General features: G+C 37.7%; 1 protein-coding gene across 1 annotated transcript in view; it reads right to left on the bottom strand.

The window, feature by feature from the left end:
• The window catches only part of elna (elastin a), a 30,186-nt gene extending 17,523 nt beyond the window's left edge, over positions 1–12,663 (bottom strand). The window contains exons 1-5 of the mRNA XM_077722927.1: positions 12,408–12,663; positions 6,767–6,826; positions 6,045–6,092; positions 5,241–5,339; positions 5,034–5,060 (exon numbers count right to left, since the gene is read on the bottom strand). Coding sequence (XP_077579053.1) covers positions 5,034–5,060; positions 5,241–5,339; positions 6,045–6,092; positions 6,767–6,826; positions 12,408–12,483 — 310 coding nt within the window. The 5' untranslated portion in view covers positions 12,484–12,663. The remainder of the gene's footprint in view (positions 1–5,033; positions 5,061–5,240; positions 5,340–6,044; positions 6,093–6,766; positions 6,827–12,407) is intronic.
• Between the last annotated feature and the right edge of the window lie 7,656 nt (positions 12,664–20,319).

A 20,319-nucleotide genomic window follows, 5' to 3' on the forward strand; every position in this document is an offset into this window, starting at 1 on the left:
ATATGTGCAAACATTAGAGGAAATATATCTGGTTTCAATCTCAGCCCTCAAACACCTCGCTCATTCTCCATTGGGGCGAGGTCAGATGATCTGGTATGATAATCGAGTGATACAAAACCCATTAATCAAAACACTGTCTTCACTTCTAACTCCCTTCCTTTCGCCTTGATTTTCTGCACGGTCCCAAAATGCTTTCTGAGTTCATAGAGAGCAGACACAAGGTGTTCATGGGTTGGACAGAGGGAAGCCAAACACCAGTGTGTGACGAATAGATTAATCCACTGCTTCCTATCTCTTCCGATCCCCCACTTTGTGCTCTCTATTTTGGCCATTCATTCAATAACCGTATGAGTAACAGATCAGAGATAAACTCCACATGAATCTCATTAATGTTTGTTCTTTGTAATTCCATTTTTAATGTTCATAAAAGGAGTAGGAGGCTATTTGAACTCATACCTTTCATTCTGTTATCTCGTTTACAAACTGTTGCAAAAATGATAAGACGTATACTGCATCTTTCGTGCGTTTGCCATGACATCATCAACAAAAGAAGGTACACAAACGTGCTTTGGCAATGCAGAGGGCTGCATTTTCTGTGATGTAATGTGGAAGGGTGGTCCACACAACTTTTTCAAAGACTTGGCAAATTCCCTGAAGAATCTTTAATCTTTTTCTTTAATTGACAGATGGGCTAGATCCTTCGGCTAAGGTCCCAAATAGAGTTTTACTTTTAAACCTAAGCATTCGTTCTCTCCTCCGTAGTCATCACACACGATTTTTATCAGTATCAAATTATTCCACTGCAAAACTTCCAAGCTGGTGGATAGACAGAATATTTGTGAGGTGATGCAGGCCGAGCTGGATAAAAGCAGAGTAATGTGAGGTGCTGTAGTAATTCACATTGCGTGAGACACACTGACACTTCCCATGCTTTCCCTCTCTTCCTTTCTGCTGTGACCTCTAATTGTCCTTGTCACTTGCTGGTTCCCTGTGCTGTCAGGTATGTGCACCCAAACGGAACACGCCAGGTTGGACACATCTTGGATTAATTATACGTTCACGCTAAACTGCATTTATCGCAATGTCTCTTGACAATGGTCTGAGCCTGCCGTGTTGGGCAAATTGCCTTCGATTGTTTTTCATGAAATTTTTCCATGGAGTTATAACACTATCATTGAAAGCTTCCAAAGGTTCTCAGTCAACCTTTGTGCTGCCTTATTTTTGTCCACTTAGCACCGTGGTGACAGTTGTTGTTCCTGTTTATATTTGAAACCATTCTAATTTGTAAACTTCAAATAACCCCTTTATCCACTAAGTCAATGATGTCACTGTTTACGCGGGAAGTCATACAAAGCCGACAACGGCAGACAACATTTTAAGCCGTAGGGTCTGGCCCTTTTTAATTTTTGTCCGAATGGAGACAATCTGCTAAACTTTATTCACTTTGAAGAAATGTCCAAGCTCCTCTGCCACCTACGATCCACTGAATCTTTCTACAATACCGTTCTCATCAACCATTTGTGCCTAGCCAGCATACTTGCAGTATGTTTAACAAAGGCATGCAGACAAGGCAGAAACACATTGCAATCATTAGATTACGAAACACGTGAGGAGAATCGCCACATATCTGAACAGCCAGGGCAAAAAAAGATTAATTGTACAAACTATGAATTTGGTTAGAACTGATGTCAAAATGTGAAGCCTGAAGGCTTGGTTGGGCCAAATGTGTTTCCTCTCACAGATGGTCCACATGTGCATCTGACTGCCATTGCACTGAATACCTTTCTGACAAGTCAGGGTTGAGAAAGGAAAGCAATTTTGCATAGGCCGGGTGCGAAAATGACCAGTGAAGCATTGATGCTGGATGCAAAGACCCCAAAGCATCTTCCAAGTTCTTCCGTCATTGGGAAGGTTGTGAACACAGTGCAAGCCATCTGTTGCATGTCACTGCATCGATCATGAGGAAAAAAATACTTAGTGAAATATCTTTCGAATTGTCTAAATGATTTGCAGTAATGTTGGAGGACAAAAAAGCTCTTAAACAAATTGAAACATTAAGAATAATGACATATCGCATTTTAGGTCACTTTGCTGGTGTCTACGTGCAAGGGAAGGAATGGACTATTGTTGTATGGTCTACGAAAGGGTGTCGAAACCGGAGTTCAAGGGCTGTAAGGCATGCAAGTTTTCTTTTCCAACAATTAAGAATTTTCACCAATCTGGTGTCTAAAAAGTGTAATCAGTTGATTTCCCTCAGGTACTGCTGGTTTCTAAATAAACCGCAATGATTAATCTGCTTGTGCTGGGTCAGTTGGAACAGAAAACAGCACCTACTGCAGTGTGTGGAATAGTTCAAAAGAATACATAGAGGTTCACCCTGTAGCACAGGTCTCCTCTAATTTTCTGAACCCCTTTATTCTCACTTGGATCCTGGGGAGTGCTGGAGACTAGAAATGTTATTCATCAGGTCTGGACATTCTCCTCTGATCTATAGCTTCAACAAGGCTATTTGCCCCAGAGAATGGCTATTCACTGAATGTTTCATCTTTTTCAGATTATTCCTGTAAACCCTAGACATGGTTGTGTGTGAAAATTGTCCGCCTGGGACCAATAAACATGCCATGTTCAAAGAAATGTATCACCTTGCCCATTCTGATGCTCAGTTTGAAGGGCAGACCATCTTGAAAAAAGGCTTCAAGCAATGAGTTTCTGTCATGTGATTGGCTAATTAGAATTTTGCCTTCTCAAGGACGCGTATGTCTAATAAGGTGGCTGTTGAGCGTATATCATCCTATACTTGTCATTTCTAATTATCCTTACTTTCATTCAGTTGACTTTATTTCTTGTCCTCAGCATGTGACTCAGAAGACAAAAATACATCATATTTCTTCAAGAAATTACCCTGACATGCAGCAGTTGGTCTGGTATTTGAAACAGGTGCTCTGCACTATAGATCACACAAAGGCTCTCACAACACGCAATCCAAATTTCCCAATAATAACGATATGAGAATAGTGGTATAATTGAAAAGGACAAGAAAAACTTGGGAACAGAGGGAAGTCTGGGGTCTGGCTGTCCAAAGTGACGTCACATCTTTTGATTTTAATATACACACGATGCTGCCCACTTGAAGGTGAAGGACACTACATCTTCTCCTATTCACAAAGTACAATAACCAACTGTTGGTATCTATTATCCTAATTTATACTGATTGTCCAAATCCGACATTATTATAACCTCCTATTCTAATTTGAAATAAATTGCTGGGACTGAACCAACAAATACATCAAAGAAAAGTATGCAGACAATAAAGCTGCAGCCAGATTGCATCATAGTTTACTTTCAAAAAGGTTATTTCAGGTATACCCGACAGTGGTGGTAACTCTATGATCTCAGCCGACTACAGTATAAACTCAGCAGGGAAGTCTGAAATTAAACAGCTTCCAGATGTAACAGCTCATATATTTTTTTGACCTAATGTTTTTTGACATTATACTTATCCATCCGGTTTTCACACACACAAAAAATGCTTTATTTCTACTGCCATGGATAGTCATATGCTATGTATTGCTTGTCCCTGTATGTATTTGTCCCTGTCAAAATATGGAGTTGAGCCGTATTTCACAATTCTAGGATCAAGAACAACACCATGCATCACATTGAGCACCAATGTTTGTTGTTTGGCATTCTGAATTTTTATGACAGAGCTGGTTAAAATAATCCAGTATCTGAAATAGAAAACAATTCAATTTGCAGGAGCCTATTCAATGATATCATATGAGAAGGGTATACCTAGCACTCCTCTAATTCTGGCAACTGTAGCTGTTTAATCAAACAGAGGATAACTCAGTTTACATTTCTAACAATCCAACCTAGTTTGATCATAATTGTGAATGACTCTTTCAATTGCAAGCGAAAACAAATTAAAAGTTGATCGGTATAAAAGAAACAACAAATATGTTTATATTCCACTGCCAGATACCTATAAAGGCTGGGAGCACTTTAGAAGATGACATCAGGGCAATCTAATTGAAAATGTATTAATTGTTGTGATCTGTGGCCAAACCCATGACATCATTTCTGATCATGATCTCACCATGAATATTAGAGAGAAAAAAAGAATATACACATGTAACAGAACTGCAGTGTTCTAAAAAGTGCTTTTTTAAAGAGAATATTAAATGTGCATTTTAATTGTTATGCACATGGTAGCACAACCTAGATTTTATGAAAAGTCTCGGTCAATTGCTTTTAAAAAATCCCTGCCAAAATCAACATCCACTCTATATTACACTGGAAATGTGGTCATTTACACAAAGTGACTTCCCTGCCAATCTCAGTTAAGGGGTGTAACACACCAAGGGGAACATTGTGTTATCAGGCCGGTACGACATTTACTTGCTTCCTTATCTTTCTGAACACATAGAGTTATGCTCAGATTATATCAGTAAGTGCTTGAGGAAATCAAACGATGGCCAAAAGTTGCTAAAGCGAAACGTAGACCAAAAAAACAGCAACTGAAAATATTTACTGTGCAACACTGGAGAAAGGGGCTGAAGCAAATCTCAACTTGGAGGTTTCCAGATATTGTGAGGGTATGACGGTACAAAAACACCATCAGTACTCTGGAACCATTGTTCAACAGGCGTGGATGTTCGTTCGTTCGCGTATACTCAGCCAATCATCACTCACTAATGCGACAGAGGTGTAAGCGCATTCCAATGCCTTCAAAACCACACCTAATCAGAATGTCTATACCGCCCAAGATAATGTAAACCTATAACACACGGTGATAAGGGCAGCTCCTTCAAATGGTGTTTATGTCTCCCCAGTGGCTTGGCAATGAGTGTGAGAACATACAATATTGTAAGGAATACAGTAAACGTTAATAATCTTCCCATTAAGGGGACTCTAAATAGTCAGGAATTCCCAGTGCGATCATGGAAAGTACACTATGACTACAAAGTAATTACGCACAAATATGTATAGTGAGAAACACTAACTCTACTATAATTTAATGATTTTAATCTTACCTGGTTTAGGGCCTTTGCCTCCTTGTCCTATAGTCAGCAACGGGAAAACAAATGTAATTTAGTACACGTGTAGATGTATAATGGGGCTTTTTTGGAGTGGTTGAAAAAGAATGCTAATGGAAATTAATGCCTTGTCATGACAACTGGCAGATAATTGGAGATTAACAATGATTAAGAATACTTGACTTTTCTTTGTATTTTTCATACCTGCTCCTAGGCCTCCAGTACCATATCCACCTCCTGGCACAAGGCCTCCTGGCACAAGGCCTCCTGGGCCACCACCTTGCCCCCCACCTCCATAGCCTCCTAATGCCAAGATCAAACATAGACTTATAAGCCAGAGATCAGTAATGCTGTCATAATTCTTATATTGTATTGTTAAAAAAACGATGCATGTATTTGGAATAATCAGGCTTGACAGCAGAGGTTGAGCCATTTTTCAGCTCTATCACAATATCCTTTCAATATAATTGTTCTCAGCTTGTAGTTACATGACCCTGAATCCCAAGTTGTTTCTGCAGTACTGATGTAATTGAAGTTGAGTTTTGGTCAGTAACTGAACCGCATATCGTTTTTTTTTTATGTGGGTGTGGATTTATTTAAGTCATGGGTTTAAAAATAGGCATAGTGCATAGACCTTTATAGGAGACTGGATATAATACCAATAGTGTGTGAAATCAACAACCCAAAGGAATCGATCTGAGGCAATGGCATTTGTTGAGGTCAATTCTGCACAGAGCTATTGAAAGTTATTCATCAACATATCGTTTATTTTCTATACCTCAGCAGCTTCATTTTACCATGAAGGAAATCACTGATAAGTTTAACTTAATTCAAATCTATGTACTTCTTACATAGTCTGCTTATCACATACTATAGGAAAATCACCTATAAATATATATGCTGCTGCAGAATTTATTTTCATAGTTAAGTATTATTAATGCAATACATAAAAAAAAACATTGGATCTTCTATAAATAATCCATACATTTAATGTCATATATTACTCACCAGCTGATTTAGCTGGTTTATAGCCAGCGGGCACTCCTCCTGAAGACCCTATTAAAAGGAAATTACAGATATTTGAGTTATGACTTCTTTGTTCATGATAATTTTCTTTTAATCTTGGATTTGGTAATTATTTTGCCTTAAATTGTGAACGGGTAAGCATATAAAGTCTCATCATCAACATTACCACATTTACAGAGTGTACAATGCTGATTGGACAGACCATTGACACCATAGTGAGGTTGGAAGAACACAAACACTGTGCTCCATGCATCTTCTTTCACTTTAGTCTGTGAATCCACTGAACAAACTAGTTATGTTTGCTAATCACTTCTGCGTGAGAGGAGCCTTTTAGGAATTAAACATATATATAGCTTTGGTAATGAGTAGGAAGAGATAAAAAGAACATTAAGTACAAAAATATTTTAGTGTGTGGCCAATGAACTTATCAGTCCTGAAAGTGTCCTGCTATAGTTTAATTTTCAACTGTTATAGTTTAATTTTCAAAATTGCCAAGTGGTTTACTCATTTTACTATATTACAAATTGGAATTAGTTGAGGTTCTCATTTACTCACATGTTTTAATAAGAGTTTTTCCCATTTTTTTTCATATCTATGCGTCAGTGTGGTAAAATGTCTGATCTGCAGAGCAAGGTTTAGCTGCAAAGAGGCTGTTGTAGTTTATTATTCTAAACTCTTCCAACAGACTTGGGAGCCTTTGTTACCTGGAAAGAATCCAGTTCCTGGTCCAGCGCCTGTCCCTGCACCAGGTGGTACGTAGACGCCTGTAATACACAGTTTGAGAGAAAAAGGTCAATCTGGATCACTTTCACGTTCCCCCTAAAGTTACATAACGAAAAAATTCATGATTTCATTGGAAAACTAGTTACAGTATGACCATTCAATAACCCCATTTATTATAAACACATTTATCATTCCTGAGCAAGGCATTTAATTTAAGTTTATCTCAGGTCATGACTGTGATGGGCTTACATTGAAAATGAACAGCTCCTGTGAGGATCAAGATGAAACGGTTTGTATCAAAATGAAGGAAAGTTCAGGAGAAAATGTGAGTTTTCATTTTGATGAGGTATTGCATTTGGAAGGGTCATATTGAAGAGACCCTCAGCCCCCACCTGCAGCACCCCTGGCCTCCCTTCCCATCTGATTCCTCAGAGGGTCAGGAAACAACAACACGGATAAAAGAATGTGAGAATGAAAAAAAATGACTGCCGTTGTTATGGGACAACTAAGGACAAAATCCAAGGGGACGGGTGAGCTCAGACTCATGTTACAAAGTTCCATGTTGTGAGGAAGAAAGCTGGTTTGTATAAGCACAAACACAACACAAAGGGGAGAATTGTGCAGAGAGGACCACAGTGATTTTGTTTAATGGTCAGTACATGCACAAGAAGGGCAATTAATTAAAAACAAATGTCAAAGGAGTGTGTGCGCGTGCCTGTGCGTGTGTGTGTGTGTTTATTAATGTGTACTGAGAACGCTGCACTTTGTGGAAGGGGTAATGGAAGAACATTACAAGGCATTACTGTTTGAACCAGCGAAATGAAAATGTATGACATAAGCCACCAAGAAAGTGCCAAGGGGGAAATCCAAAAATGTAAATATACTCTGCAGCACTATAGAAAGCTTTCATCAAAAAATTGAGAAATATTTATTTCTGCCATAATAACATCAACATTATTTTTTATTGTAACAGTTGAGGTTAGCGCAAAAATGTCAACACTGAAAAAGGTTAGCCATTGAAGTGCCTAACATAAAAGCAGTGAGACGTTTGTGGTGGGAACTACAACAGGCACTGCATATAATAATAATGAGGCAAGCATAATTCTGTTACATGAGATGACGCAATGCATATTCAGAAAAAAAATCAAAAGTTTTGAGTCACTCGCTTATATTCCGAATTTAAAAAAAAAACAGTACAGTACGTCTTTAAAATGTGTATTTATAAGTGCTATTTATAAAACCAATTTGACAAAGGCACCTTATTTTAAAACCATATAAAGTAAAATTGGGCATGCCTGTGCAATTGAGAGTTATTTATATAATTCAAGCAATGTTAGAGAAATAATTTGAGTGAACAATGTTGTGTGTGTATTTAGTGTCAGTGCTGCAGCCACCATAACAGATGTACGTGTCAGGTGCAGGTAACACCCAAGCAGGGTGGAGAGGTTGTTCCGTCATCGCACAATCAGAAGGATTTCCTGTCTGGACTTTGCGAGCAAGGCAAAAGGGAAACTCTATGCTTCAGTTTTCCTTTAGAGCTACTGTGCAATTTTAACTGAGGGCATCAAGTCCACCGTTTGCCACGTTATAAGCCAATCTGCTGGATTGGTTTCAGTATACACATTGCAGCCCTCCTCCACACCTAGATTGCCCATTAATTATTCAATGTTGGATTAAGAAAATAGGACCCCACAAATCCAGGTCGGTCCACCTGTGTGGAGTTTGCATGTTCTCCCCAGGCATGCGTGGGTTTCCAAAGCGTTTCCAATTGAAAGCATATTTTTAACCACCAAATTTTTGGTGTGTCTACAGAAACAGCCTGGCCAGTTGAGCCAAAATTTCTTGTGATGATTGTTATCTCAAGGTTATTGATGAGTTGTAAAGGCCATGTGGGAATGATTTAAACCTGTTTACTCTAAAGGCCTCTTGTGATTCTGGATTATTTAACCTAGAAATCTTGATAAGAACCTGCTTGTCCAGGGGTTGTTTGATAAATTCTTTTAAATAAAAATAAATTAAATGTAACAAAATCTGAAAAAGGGAAAATAAAAGCAATTGAAATAACTTTCTCATGGATGGGAAATTGGCTCTATTAGCAGAAATAACTAGAAGGAAAACACCTGATTTTGCAAGTACTACATGTAGAATACCTTCATATGAATCCACATACTGAATGATTACAGACTAGCAAAGGGTTAGGAAGACGTTCAACAGAACTTGTTTTTGTTTTTGGAAGTAAGTCATGGCAATGACGTTTTTTCTCCCATAGTTGCCTCCCATGTTAATGGAAGTTTTTACAATTGCTCTTTGTGACCTTTAAGAGTGCCATTTTGTTCAAAGCAAGCAAGCAAAACGAGTAATGTTTTTTTTTAAGAACAGCATGTGTGGTTGCTCAATAACAACCCACGCATTGAATAGCTGAAAAGCAAATGGAACAGTTTTCATTGAGAAAACACACATACACACTTTGCTTTGCCAGTCAGCCTCACAAAAGTTAATAACAGTATTCTCCTTATTGTTCTGTTCAAATCTGCTTGTAATCATTAAGTGGCACAGACACATCAGTACAAAAATCACCCCCTAATACTTGCTCTCCGTAGCCAATTTAAAGAACCAGATGAAATGTTTTAACAACTAAATGACCTATTTAGGGCAGCATTCACACTAATCCAAAACCGGATTGCGGCAAACCAAACCATGGGGTTCCTGGCACCCTCACATTATCAACCATGTGATTGCTGTCCTGTCCTATTATATCTGTAACTCCTTACACTGCCTGTTGGATTAGGAAGTGTCACAGTGTGAGGAACATTAAAAAAAGTACACACTCATCTTATCGAGACACTCCAATCAGGCTCTCCATTTCTGACAGAGAGTCAGTGTGCACTGGAAAAATAAGCATCATGAGGGCATTCAGGTGATTATGTGTGTTGATTAAAATATTTCTAAATTTACCTGAAAGGGGACCTTTTTAAACCTGAGTTAAAATGCAGTTCTTTGTCAAAAAGTACAAATACAAAGTAGTCAACAGTAATAAGCAATCATTGAAACAGAGTAAGGGGTAGAAAATATAGATAACTTTTTAAGAATGTAGGGAGAAATAGTAATAGATATTTGTATTTGGTTACTTGCCTGCCATCCACAGTAAGTATTATTATAACTCAGTTTATATTTAATGAAAAGCAGGCTTTTTGAACAATTTTCATCATGTACTTAAAAATAAATATAACTCTATTTTCAAAGCTAATGGATACATTTTACATCCCAGAGCTTCATTTATAAAGCTATTAAGAACAGACTTTAATCCAAACCAGCAGTCTTAACCCTGAGACACCTTTCGCAGTAGTCATGGTGGTGAGAAAATATATTTGCCAAAATGTTAACGGCTGCTGGCTACTACTGTGGAGTCTCCAGCCAGAGGACATTAGCTTTAATATAAAATTGAAAGCTGTGGATAAAATTGCATATTGCCTTGCTTTTATTGATCATACTTTTTTTATATTATCACCTAGTGAACTTTAATTGCATGCAACCCTTTTATGCATATGCATGTCCAGATAAGAAAAGGACAACCCCACTTTACCTATGTATATGCAAGTAAGTTCTTGACTAAAGTTCTTGATTTAAGTTTGTTGATTTTTAATATTAGTATGCATTTTCACCTCAGTTAGTGCAATTACAGGAATTTAGCCATATTAGGAATTTATGTCTAGTCGGAAAACAGTCAAGTGAATGGTTATTTTCAGGGTTTTGAAAGCAAAATGTCCTCCAATTCGAGAAAGACCCAGTTTATTCTTGTCTAGTTTTTTTTCCTGCACAAGCTAAATCTGTTTTACTTGTCGACATGAAATATTCACACATGTATTTAGCTAGATCATAATTCAAAAAGCGTGCTGCGCACTCCAATCGAGTGCAATGGAGTGCTAAAAATGTTCATTTTATTCCTAGATACTTGACCCTAGGACAAGGCTTGTGGTTTTTGTTTCCCCCACCAGTTTTAGTGCACACACAGATGGAGCTAGTTTGAGGACCATATGATGTTATGGGTGGATTTAATAAGGACTCTGAATAAGTTCAGCCAATACTGATAATCACCGCTCTCTGACCTGCTACATAGTTTGATGACAAACCAGGGCTGGATACAAGGCAGCCAGCTTGTAGAAATAGATACTTTATCTGAACAAATACCTGGCTTTTGCCATCAAATTCTGCTATCTTCCTACATATGATGTGCCAAAAGGATGAGGATGAGAATTCACAGAGTGTAAAACCCCCATAAAGGAAGCCATGTTTCCACATAATCCTTATAATTCTGTTGGGACAGGGAGGGACCACCACAATTGTGAGTATATAAATGTTTGATGATTGATGTTCTCCAAATGTAATAGTTCCTTTCTTGGCCTGAGTTTCCTACCTCCACTGAGATGAATGAAAAAGCATCCAGATGAAAACAGATGCTGTGATATGACAACATGTATGCTAAAATGGATATCAGAGATACAATGTAACTTGGTATGTATTATTTTGGACCTAGTTTAAATCTGATTAGATTTTTTTTCTTTCAGTGGTGCTCAGGCATGGAGAGAAAGTCCACTTAAATCAATGTAGTGTAAAAAGGGATGAAAAGTAAACTCAGACTGAGTAAGAGTGGGAGGAAAGGCATGTGAGCACAATGTCTTTCTCTGTCTATAAAAGATAAGCTGTAAAGTCAAATGGCTCTTAAAATGAACCATGTAAAAAGGTTTGGGTCATCTTTTAGGTGGTTTTGCATTCAATTGATTCTTTCAAAATCTGGCAGATTCAAGCTGTCAATATGGACAGGATAACTCTCCCTGTGTCCATCTGGCTGGGAGTCCACCAATGAGACATTGTCTCACCCACTTGTTACAGCTACACACATGGTTTAAAGTATATACACTGTCTGTATTTGTGTATGTCTGAGGTGAATACCTACAAAGATGTTTAGGTTATAAAAAAAAGGTATAATTAGACAAGAATACTGGCGACTGTTGAAAAAAAGTGTTGCATATATAGATGCACGTGGAGCTGCTGTTGCTTCTGTTTAATGTGAAATTGGCAATAGACTAGACTGTGGATGGATCCTGCACTACTTTATTGAGTATTCTTGAAGCAGACACATTTTCTCGAGCATGCAGAGATAATGTCTTAGATTATTGAGAGAGTTTTGGATTGTTGTCAAAGTGCTTGGAAAAGATTCAGCACATTTGTTATCTGAGACGACTTTAAATGAACTTAGCCTTTTATGGAAACACGAATACATTACATTTTGTTTTAAAAGGGGGATAAAGCAATGAAACATCAACAGTCTTGTATCCAAAAAAAATCTTAATTGTACAAATTTGATCAATTGGTTGATGTTATAATCGGATATAAAAAGAATGTTATTAGTTGGTTAACATGACATAATTGCATTGTAAGTGTTTAAATTGAATTGGAAAAAAAACATAAAAGTAGACATTGGACAGGTCATTGTAAAACTTTTCTTAAATCCTAAAAAGAATGACTTTAAAACTTTCTTCAGGTGGAAAAGATAACAAAAATGACAAGCTTGCACCTGTTTCTTTTGACTGAGACTTTAGGTGATCTGGGACACATGCTTACCTCCTTGCAGAGACGGTTGAATCACTGCTACGAAGAAGAGTCCATGAAGGAGCAGCTGAACCTTTCCGTTAGCCATCTCGCTCCCAAATGCAACACCCTTCACCAGATGAGCTGGTTTTATTCTCTGCTACCTAATTAACACAAATAGTGGAGCAACCGGGAGAAAAAAAAGGAGAACAATGTGCGATTAAAAGTCGGCAAAACCTCAATGGATCACTTTGCTTTTTTCCCTCCTCCTTGTCTGTTGTTGCTGTTTTTATTCTGGTCACTCTTGCCAGCAGTACTAGTACTGTTGCCAGCAAGGACAGAGGGTGGGGGGAGAGGGAGAGCAACATTTAGTGGAAGAGAGCAAGTCCCCCATCATGAAGGAATTGAACTATTTGCCAAACACTTGCATGGATACAAAGCATACTTATCTGAGAGCGTCAGCTACAAGTCTGAGGAACAGCGACCCACATAGCTTGACAATTACCTCTGAAACATCTTTACGTACATCTACAGCTGCTTTGATTCGTCATCTTACCACTGGTACTAGGAAAATGTAATTACCATAAATATGAGACCTTATGAAATCACCTTCAGCATGAGGAAGCAAGCAATCAGAGGGACCTAGTGACTGGCAGTGCACATGTGGAAGGAAAGCCGTCTTGGAGGTAGTGAGAACACAATTGGCATAGAGCACAGATAAGAATACCAATTGAATGAAACACACCTGCCTGTCTGGTGTCGTAATTCTGAGAGAGTTTGCGAAAGTAATGGCAACTGTCAGTCTGTTAACCAGAATCAGAAGTTGAAGCAGCGGTGCTTTGATCCATTGAATGAGAATGTCTGACAGCAGCGCAGAGCATAAGCACATTGTTCTTGTAAATCATTCCTAAAGCACAGTGTGCAAAGTGGTGCCAGAACATGATGACCGCCGCGTGGATTAGAAACCACCAGAATCAATTAAAACAATGATTGAATTATTTGGGCAGCAGAGGAGGTTATCTCTCAAATCCCGTATTTCCTTTCATCGTTTCACTTTAGCGGTTGGAACAGCGCATCATTTTCAACATCCTCCTTTTACATCAAACTGTCCTCATATCTTCCCTCAATGCGTATTTTAACTTTGTCTTAGCCATTTCTCAAATTGTTTCGCCCGACAGATCCATTCTTCTCATCCTTCTGCCAGTGTAACTATTCGGTCAAAGGTCTCGAGACACTTGATTGTTTAGCAGGAGGAGAAAGTGTCTCAAATCTTTTAACCGTGGGTGTACTCACTTTTTCCATGCCCAAACCATCTAAATTGGCTTCTTAAATCTTCATCCCCAAATCATCTTTAAGCCGATCCAATCAAATCACTCCAGAGATTAAAAAAATAAAAATAAAACCTTCCATTTTCTTCCTCCAGCTTTGATTCCGAGGGCTGAAATCTATCTGTAACACTAAAGCCATCTTTACCACGGTTTTATGAACTTTTCTTTTTTATCCTAGGAGACATCACCTACCACATAACACACCTGGCAATTTCTTCCAGCTAGAAATGGCTTGAATATGTTCATAGACCTTTTTTTTCAATTCAATCTTGCTCTGACCTGATAAGTACTGTATTTGAAGTCCAAACCCTTGCTTTGTGTTCCGCCTTACATAGTCAAAGAGGATACACGTGTTCTGTATTCCCCTTGACTCCCATTCATTCACATATGTTCAGTCAACACTCCTCTCTTTTCCAGCACTTGCTTTGCCTTTAGAAATGATTGTCCAGATGCTCCCAGTGTTGTCTCTCAAATGATGGTTCAGAAATATTGTATGTTTTCTCTGGAGTAATGTAGTTGAACTGTCAAGGGGCACACAATACTGGACTCAAACAGATGAGAGAAAGTGAGAAGTTTTGAGCAACAGTTTGTTTTCCTGGCCAGTGTCCACAGGCCAGATTCAAAGCACAACAAAAACAAGTGGTACTAAAAGCTTGTCAAAAGAAAGACCAAGGGACAAAAACATAAGGCAAATCTTTACATGTACACCAAAATAAAGCAGAATGTCAACCAACATACTAAATCAACCCTGCTGCCAAAGAACCTATTCTGTTCACAAAATAAAATAAAAGATTTAATTTACTTTGAGAACAGAATAAGATATTCTGTTGCCATAAACCTAATAATTGTCAGGTATCGTAAAGTTCTTAGACTTGATGCTAGCAAGAAATTCCAGTGAGGGTTGGTCATCAAATTCTCTTTGGGATTGGTTGCCACAAACAACCTCCAAGTGTGAATAGCTCTTCTAATCTTATTAGGAAATGTGGGCAAACATTTTAAACAGAAAAAAATGACCTCATCAGATGTCATGGTGACTGCAGTTCATAAGGTGAAATTTAATCATTCAATTTGGAGCATAGCTAAGGACTTACGTGCATATGAATTCCAGAACAATAGCACAATATTGCCTAAAAATAAATTCTATGCAAAGATGTTTCCTGTTCATGTTTCATTAAATTTTCCATGACTTATTCAAGAGATCTCTGTCAGTTTTGAAAAGTTATCTATCTCCTCTACAGCAACTATTGCAGCAACAAGATTACCTAGTCTGCATGAGTCTATTTCTTGGGTATGGCCATAGCAGCTTGTTTTTCATGTTGGAATTGGGTCTTGATCTCCAAATGAAACTTCTTTCATTCATTTCATTCATCGCCTAAACTGGTTATCCTCACAAGGAGTGTGGGGGTGATAGAGCCTATCCCAGATAACAACAGGCAGGAGGCAGAGTACACCAAGAACTTGTTGCCAGCCAATCTGAGTAAAATGACTTGCACATATAATAAATATATTTAATGTAGCATAATTATTGCACTGAGCAGTCAAGAAGAGGGTTGGTCATTAACATTGAAGTCGTGCAAGATAAAGATTTAAACTAATGTGTCTAAAATTATAAACCAATAGAGCCTTCCAAGACTAATATCCCATTTGCACTTGCTATAACTCTATTGTATCACAGCAGGACTCACAATCGATTCCAAACTCCACAATAACAGATTCACTCTGTCTTGAATTCCAACCGTTAGTCTGGAACTACGTCAGTGCTGGCAACAATATTATTGTCCATATTTTTGCTATCGATTTGGAATTTGAAATAGGAGAGACAGAGGAGATGTACTTTTTACTGGCGCATGCTGCAGACAAAGTCATTACTCCAACTGAAACAAATTTGACAGACCTGCGTGTTGTACAGTACTTTCCAAAACACACAGAATTCGTCATAGTAGTGGCATCCACTGTTAGTCTTCATACTTCCTCATGCTGATTTATGGAATGTTAGGCCAAAACTTCGTTGTTCAGACGAAATACAAAGCTCATTTTATTTGATTAAGAAATGAGAACTTATGTAGTCAATTCCAGAACAAACTCATCCATTCGAGGTTACTTCAATCACTGTCTGATAATTCTAATTCTCTAGGTGTGTTATTCCAGCTTTCATCCGAAACCACGGTGCCGTCGTTTTCACACATAAATCGAACTGCACCATGCTCTGTTAGGAAGTGAGCCGAGATCAACTCTCCAGCAAGTCTTCGGACTCGCTGTTTGGTCGGCACTAGAGTTTGAAGGTTTTAATTCACTAAACTGCATTATGAACTTATGATTGGTTGAAAAAACAAAATGCTAAATATTAAAGAATTTCCACAATTATAGGGTCTAAATCAACATAAAAGATATCCTCTCTTAAGTGTTGTAAGTCAATTGGTAAGAATAATTCAGGGTCTTTGCACCAAACGTGTAGAAATTATTAATTCAACAACAAGTCCGGACAGAATGGAAAAGATTGTCAACACTATTTTCAGAGGAAATATGAAATTCATATTGTTAACAGTAGTATTGTATAGTATGTAGTATTTATTATAAATACACATGTAGTATAAGCTTTAACTAGGTTTCTATTTTGTTTAGATTTTTTTCCACACTCACTCATACATTTCAGTTATATTTTTTTTCTATAAGTGAGACATGCAAGAATGACGGTGTACTAAAATATACTGAACATGACATAATTAAGTTAAAAAGAAAATAAGGTGGCAGGTTGAATATATAAAATGTGTTTGGAGACCTAGTTAATCTTTCAGAGGTGTTATATACCTTCCAAGGATTTATGACATTTAATCAAACAATTCAACTCATTTTACTTAAAGTCCCACTGTAGCAGGTTACCACATTCTCAGCCAATCACAGCTATTCATAATATTGGGAACACAAACATTGCATAAAATAACAGACTCACCTGATTGCGGTAAATCAAGAATAAGAAACCAAAACACAGGGAGTGCATTGACTCAACGTTGCAGTCTGCATGTGACTATTCTTTCCATGTTTGATTTGTGACAAATTGAGGCACAAGTGTATTCTGGACGAGAAAAGTGTTTGTACTATTCCATTTGCTACCTATTTACATGCAGTCTGGTCCCCTTCCTTTGGACAAGACTGAATGTTGTTTTTTGTCAAAAAAAGGTCTGATTAAACGGAACACTGAAAAATAGGGGGAGGTCAAACTAGATTTTATAGCATAGCTCTGTAAATTCATACTGTTTTATGGCTGTCGTGTTTGGGCAATGGAATATTGGTATTTACATTGACCATGCATTATCATACTTGTATTCGAAGCCTGAAACAACATTCTTTATCCAATAAAACTCTCTCTCTCTCTCTGACACAAGCATGAGGTCACATGGGATGAATCCTGCATCTGCTCTCTGAACAAAAACACATTATCTGTATTGGTAGTATCTTAAGGCCTCCATTACTCAACTTTTTTTTTTCAATGGCAGCCAGTGGTAAATACTCTTTTATCTACAACCATGTTCAAATGACAAGCACACATTCACAGAAAGTGCTGTTTATGTCTTGTTTACCTCTTTGTCGTGTGCACCACTTGTAGCATTAGAGGAAAATTGCTGTGTAACAAAACAAAAAGCCCTTGTTCATTAGTTGGGTGTACACATTTTCCTGTGGGATGTTGTACTGGATAGTTGATGAGATAGTTATCATGCAGATGGCCACACAGTGACGCTGGCTCCACTCTGCTGGACAGCTCTTGTTCAACATAGGCATGTTTCCAATATGTGCCACATTTGAATTTTATTTCCAAGAATACTGTTTGAATTAGAAAACCCTGATTTCTCTTGCATTTCTATAAAAGAGTGCACTGTTGTACACTGTGACCTGTAATGACGTCATAAACTAGAACTGTGGTGTATTGTGTGGATTGTAGGGCGCTGAAAGTTCCACTGAATGGGTTAGTGCTCTCCTCCAAGAAATTTCCCGAATACGGGATGAAATAAAGTTCTAACCTAACCTAATCTGTCTCCTAGAAAATCTGGCTTTGTGTGCAACTCTAAATTATTGGAGTTGCTACGCCATTGGATAATGGCGAGGGCCTCGGCATCCCGCTAGGAGGCAGACGGCAACATGTCTCTGGTAACCGAATTTTGTATCAAAGTGCTCAATCATTTGTGCTTACAAGTGAGCAATATTTCCCTCAGGAAAATGGCAACCAAAGACAGAGGTGAGAAACAGAATAGAATGCTGAGAATTGAAACAAAGCAATAATTAATAAGAAAAGAGTGTTACAAACTGTATAAAGTATGTATGAGGGATTTTTTTGGCCAACCAGATTTCATGTATCTCAAACAAAATCATTAAAATGACCTTACAGGATCTTTGAGGGTAACATTGAGGGTCATATGAAGTGTTGCACGGATTAACTGGAATTCAGTTATTTCTTATGGAGAAAATACATTCATGATAAGAGTACAGTGGTACTTGTACTTACGAATGCCCCTAAATATGAAATTTTCAGGTTACACAATACTATAAAAGATGCCCGTTGGGACACTTTTGGCCCTTAAATCATTAAATGTGCAAGTCTGCTTTGGTATGATGTTGTGCCTCTTTCCAAAAGTGTTATTCTACAAATGAAATGTTTTCATTCCGTTTGCAATGACCCCAAATAATGATAATTATCTTTGGCTTTTTTAAGAAAAACAACATACTGCCAGGTGAGCAACGTCATGCAGCAGTACATTGAGATTATTTTTTTCTGACATGGAAAGTCGCACACTAGGAAATTGGGCCATTTTCAAAGATTGATGTACTCACCCAGACTGTACTCCAGATGGGGTACTGAACTTCAGGCACCAGGGGAAAACTGACAATCTTTTTCAAGGACCCAGACTTGCATTGCAGAGTGACGAATTTTTTGGCATCAACATTTTTAAGAGCAATCTGGAAGAAAGCAATTGAGCAGAACATCCAAGTTTATGTATGTCCAACTAGTTTAATGAATGTGATTGAGTCCAAATAAAAAAAAATTAAAAAAACATGTGCAAGTCATAATGGTTACCATTAATGATTTGTCGTTTAAAATGACAGTCCCAAATAATTGGGTTCGTTCTTTTGAAAATGAAACATTCCGATTGAAAAATGACATAAATATGAAACATCATTAAATATGTCCTTTAAGTTGCATGATTTTGTTCTTTTGGCTAGTCACAGTGATTAACAATGACATGATAGGCTTTCACCTAATCTACATCATGTATAAAGTTAATATATGTGGTCATAAAAATACATTAAATGGACCAATTTGTTTTTATAATGAGCTAAAGAACATTCCTCATGTATCAAAGAAGCATGTTTTCGTTCCCTTTTTTGCTATGTTTCAATTTAATAAAGCTTTGGCTGGGGGTAAAAAAATCACGACTTACCTTATAAGCCCAATAAACAACAATTGTTCTCTAGATGTCGTTTTCCTTTCATCAAAGTTATATTACATACATTGTAAATCAATTTTCAACATAACCCTTTCTCATAATTTTAACAAAAAAAAAACTTCTGATTTGAAAAAGGTAATAGAAAGTGTCCCTAGATTTTAAATGCTTTAAACAATTGTTGAATTATGTTTGAAAGTGTGCCCCTGGGAGGTTCACTTGCTTGACTCGGGTGCAGGAAGGTGCGGGTTCGATTCCCGCTAATGGTGGTGTAATTATGAGTGAATATGAGTCTTGGGGTGTAGTCTGTAGCTCCAGCGAGCCCAGCAACTTTCACGAGGAAGCACGGTACAGAAGATGAATGGATGAATGAATGTTTGAATGTGGCCTTATCAAAGTTCTCAGGCTCCTGGTTAAGTTATCAGATTTTGGAATGTTTGATATACGACAAAGCACGTCTGAAAGGGAGATGGAATTCTTAGGCAGCGTAGACACTGATGATATGGCTTTTCATCATACCACTAGACGGCCAGTGAAAGATACACTTAAGCGCAAGCATTAAGTGAGATGGTGACAAGCCATTGTGGGGGTAACTTAAGACATGGGAAAAGTTTGTCCTCAAACATTGACCTTATCATACATAAGTGGATAACAGTGACATTTCCTGTTCGATCACAATTTGCGTAGCTAATTTGTCTGAAAAGTTATATTGAAGAATACAACTTCAATAGTTAACCCTCCATTTTTTTTCTCGCATGCTTTTGTATTCTTACACTCCTTTCCCTTATACACAAAAAACACTTCCTTGACATTGTTAAAACTTCCTTATGCCGCCCCTGAAAGGAATTATTAGGGGAGATAGGGGGATTTACCACTCAATCAATGCCTCGGCTTTTAGTGTGAGAAATTAAGCCTAAAGAAATTTCATGATTGCAATGAAGCCTGTATGAACACAGTCAGCCTTAAAAAGTTCTACTGTTCTTGAAAATAATTGTAACAGAAAGGTTCTTGCCTTCCGCATCCCTAACTGTGGAAATTAGGCATTTTAATGTTAAAAATAACTGGGAAATGATTTTCTGTTTCTTCAAAGCTAAGATCTAAAACGGTCTAGCTGTTTTTTTTAATAAGTGTTGCAAAAGTACAACAAAATAGAGTTATCCCTTAATGATAGTTGAACTGAGC

Source organism: Stigmatopora nigra, chromosome 8 (assembly GCF_051989575.1).
Source record: "Stigmatopora nigra isolate UIUO_SnigA chromosome 8, RoL_Snig_1.1, whole genome shotgun sequence".
Classification (NCBI taxonomy): Eukaryota; Metazoa; Chordata; class Actinopteri; order Syngnathiformes; family Syngnathidae; genus Stigmatopora; species Stigmatopora nigra.